This window comes from Pterocles gutturalis, unplaced genomic scaffold, assembly GCF_000699245.1.
Source record: "Pterocles gutturalis isolate BGI_N339 unplaced genomic scaffold, ASM69924v1 scaffold25955, whole genome shotgun sequence".
In the NCBI taxonomy this organism is placed as follows: domain Eukaryota; kingdom Metazoa; phylum Chordata; class Aves; order Pterocliformes; family Pteroclidae; genus Pterocles; species Pterocles gutturalis.
The window spans coordinates 11060-14918 of NW_010138995.1; the positions used below are offsets into that span (position 1 = coordinate 11060).

At 46.3% G+C, this 3859-nt stretch overlaps 1 protein-coding gene across 1 annotated transcript in view; it reads right to left on the reverse strand.

The window, feature by feature from the left end:
- The window catches only part of HADHB (hydroxyacyl-CoA dehydrogenase/3-ketoacyl-CoA thiolase/enoyl-CoA hydratase (trifunctional protein), beta subunit), a 12041-nt gene extending 8724 nt beyond the window's left edge, over nt 1–3317 (reverse strand). Inside the window, exons 1-4 of the mRNA XM_010083220.1 lie at nt 3251–3317; nt 2820–2861; nt 1542–1641; nt 1314–1355 (exon numbers count right to left, since the gene is read on the reverse strand). Coding sequence (XP_010081522.1) covers nt 1314–1355; nt 1542–1641; nt 2820–2861; nt 3251–3317 — 251 coding nt within the window. The remainder of the gene's footprint in view (nt 1–1313; nt 1356–1541; nt 1642–2819; nt 2862–3250) is intronic.
- Between the last annotated feature and the right edge of the window lie 542 nt (nt 3318–3859).

Sequence of the window (3859 nt, forward strand, 5' to 3'; positions counted from 1 at the left end):
ACAAAAACAGTTTGCACCGAGTAAGCAATGACCTTGTAACAGTCCTCAAACATTCCCACCAGCTCGGCTGGAGAACAAAGCAACAGCAGAGCTACATCTGCCCCTACTTCAGAAGAAACCTGTGCTTACTTAAAGTGTAATTGACTATGGACTGCAACTAGTCACAGGGATAATATCACTATAAATGATTACCTGATTTCATGAAAGCAACTACTCTATACCCTCTACACCCTATGGTTGGTAGTATCTTCCCCAATTTGGAGTATTCTGACATCAAAATTAAAGGAAGAGAGCCTTAAGAGTTAACAAAGCCAATCACCTTTGGTATAGGAACATGTAAAACCTCAATAAAGACACACAGAAAATCAGCAGCGCATTTTCACAACTCATGAGAAAACACATTGCATCATTTGCCAGAACATCTTGACAAACACGCCAACACAGCAAATCCCACTGCAGGCAGTGTTCATGCCCCTGAGATTCAGATGGAGTTTCATGCACTGCAAAGCACCAAATAAAAATTAAATTAAAGGCACCTCCATCAATAACTTCTCTCCAGCAGCCCACTAAAACCCCCTCAATGTCCAGGACACAGCCCCTACGCATGACGAACTGCCTGTCAGCCAAATCAGCCTGCCTTGACTAAACACAGCATTCAGACTGGGCACGACCGTGCCTGACCTCACTATCTTTCCTTGGGCCTTCAAATCTCCTTTCCCCCTCAGTAAAGCCTTCTCTTTTCAACAGCGCATTGCCCTGCTCCTCAACAAAACAAACCCACTGCTAACGACCTACGGCTTTCATCAAATCGCTGCAGGACGGAAGGGACAGGTCAGATAACGGAATTAACTTAAGTGGTGACAGGGATAACGAGCTTTCTCCGAATTGCTCAGACTGTTTTTTCCCTTGAACTGTAAGCACACCTCAACAGCAGCTATGATCTACGGAATTAGCTCGTTATCCCTGTCACCACTTAAGTTTTCTCCGAATTGCTCAGACTGTTTTTTCCCTTGAACTGTAAGCACACCTCAACAGCAGCTATGATCTCTGTGTTTAGAAAACTACAGTCAGAATTCAAATTAACTCAAATTTGCCAAGCAGGACAACAATCTGTAACAATACACTTCAACACAAACCCCACTGCTTCAGCCACCTACTAAGGCAGTGGCAGATCATGAGAAATGAAGCACCTGGACGGTATCATTCAGAAACAAAGCCAAAGCCTGTGGAAGTCCCCGTACCAATACTGGGACCCCAGCGGTTCAATGAGAGAGAGTTTTCTGGGTGCTTCTAGTATTCCATTTACTTACTGCAGCGCCGCTCTTGCTAAGTCATGTGGCATAAGATCCGCATACCTGGAATTTGAAGAAGAGAGACAGAAAGTCAGGAGTGTCAGAAACCAGGAGAGATCTCTGCTTCCCACTGTAAGCACACATCAGCAGCACAGAGGTGCTGACGTGCCAGAAATGCCAACTTTTTTTTTTTTTCCACAGAAAGATTCTACTATTATCCAAGTTAACGCATATTTTCTTTATACTTACGTGGTGCCAGACTGCAAAAATGGAATACGGACACCCTCTACCACGACGATATTCTTCACGCCACTTTTGGCCAAGGTCTTCTTACTCTTTGGCTGGACTGCTGAGAGAAAAATTACTATTACAGCAAGCTTAAAGTCAGATCCTGTTAGAACTGCTAGAAAACTAGGGAAATTGTTCTCTTTCGGAGCATAAGTCAAAAGCAAGCAGGTAGGACACCTGGGCTGTAGCCTTGTCTCTGGTCAGTTATGTGATCTGTGGAAAATTATGTAACACCTCAGTACTTCCCCCATCAGCAGAGAGATTCCGCTACAGCTGAGAACAGAGGCGTGTTCACACTCTAAGCTGTGCAGCAGTAAGAAGAGTGCACGTAGCTGCTGTGGGTGACTTGCTGCTGCTCCACGAGGTGTCTGAGCACCTCCCCTTCAGGACAAAGCACGTCATGATGCCGTATCGTTCATCAGGCCACTGTCAGAGCTCATCTGGAGCTAAAAGAATTTCCTAACGCAATTGGCCTGCAAATCTTAGTGTGCATACACAGCAGCACAGGGCAGCGCCTTTCACAAGCGGGAAAAGGACAAAGACACGGAAAAGCAGGTTAAGTCCAGCTTAATACTGCGCTCAGGCTGGTGTGAGCACCAGGAGAAACTCCAGCGCTGTTCTGGGGTTATACAAGGCTCTGCACAAAGCCAAGGCGACGAGGGCGAGTTGCTATCTAGGCCCGTTTCTTTGGAAAAAGAATCCAGGCAGCTCAAAGCACTACAGTCACCTGAGCAAACCCCCAATGCGAAATCACCCCAACCGCTTGCTCAGGGCCACAGCTAATAACCCACATAACAGCGTACGCTCAGCAGCTGCACCAAGACCTGAGCCTCTTACTGGTCTCACTGGACCTTAGACCTAATTCCACAAGCTTCTCCTTGTCAGGGACAATCCCCTCCCCTCCAGGCAAGTGACCTGGTTATGCCTGGACAGTTTATAAACCCCGAGCTTAGCCTCTCTGTTTAGGTTCCAGAAATAGCAATCTATCAGGTGACGATGGGGTGTGAGCTCTGGGACGGGTACAGCTGCTGGGAGCGAGGGGCACTTGGTCATGGAGAGGACTTTGCTGCAAACAGTGGTTTTCCTGTAGTGTTATTTGTTTGCAACTTTCTTGAATTAAGGCTGTCTCCACTGTGTTTCTGAGATTTATGTAGAATGAGACTCTGTAAAAGAGAAGCAGCTTCAAAAATAGTCTTCTCTAGCACAGACCCACTGAGATTCCTGTCGCTTTCACTTTACCTGCAGCTTGTAACTGTGAGGAGCAGCTGAGCGATCGAGCAACTGAAAAACAAGAAAAAGTAGGATCTGTCAAACCCTAAATGTTGAAAAATTTCTAGCTTCTGTAAGAAATGTTAAAAAAAATAAGATAATGTCACAGGAAGACAACTGCACCTGAACACCTGTGAGATATTTCAGTTTACTCTGTTCACAAAAACACCATCCACATTACCTGTTAACACAAGATTCTTCCCACATCAGCTGAGGGGAAGGGACAAGTATGTCAACAATGGAAGCAGTTATTAAAAAAAAAAAACACAACACATTGTTATTTTCTTTAAGATGACAACAGACCAGAGATTCAGACACGAGCATCCATTCCAAACCCAACACCTACACCAGAACTTTATGAGCTACCAACTGAAGCTTTCAACAAACACAACGATACTTACAGCCCCGGGCAGCCCATGCCGAGGAAGCAGGGAGGTTTCTGAGGGCGTGAGTCAGCATGGAAGTCATTTTGAGATCTAGAGAGGTGGAGGAAGGCTGCTATTAGTCCAATCTGGTCTATTCGGAACAATTTCAAGGTAATCGATCTGCCTGCTTCACACAGAGCCAGAAAAAGTGAAGAAAGAGAAGACCCTCCAAGGGCAGCAGTGCAGAGAATTAGTTCCTGTTACACCTTTTGAACAGCATCTAACACACAGAGCCTGGCTCCTGACTTGGCCTGAAAATGTCCCTGTAAACAAACCCTCCTCTCCCTACAGACCCAGCACTGTACCACGAGCAGACAGCAAAGTTCTCAATCCCCCTCCCAATAACTATTCCACCGCTTCCCCACTGGAAAATTGTCCCAGCGCCCAGCCAATCTCGCTGCCAGCGTGACTCTCCTGACGCACGCTCCTTGGCACAACTGCACACCACTACCCCTCGTTTTAACCGTTGGTGCTAACCTCAGTAACTTCCGTTGCACATCCCCACGGAAAGCAGAAAAAGTTGGTATCCACCACCCCAAAAACTTCCTCTGTAGCCCTCCCAAAGCTCATTCCAAATCAAGGTTT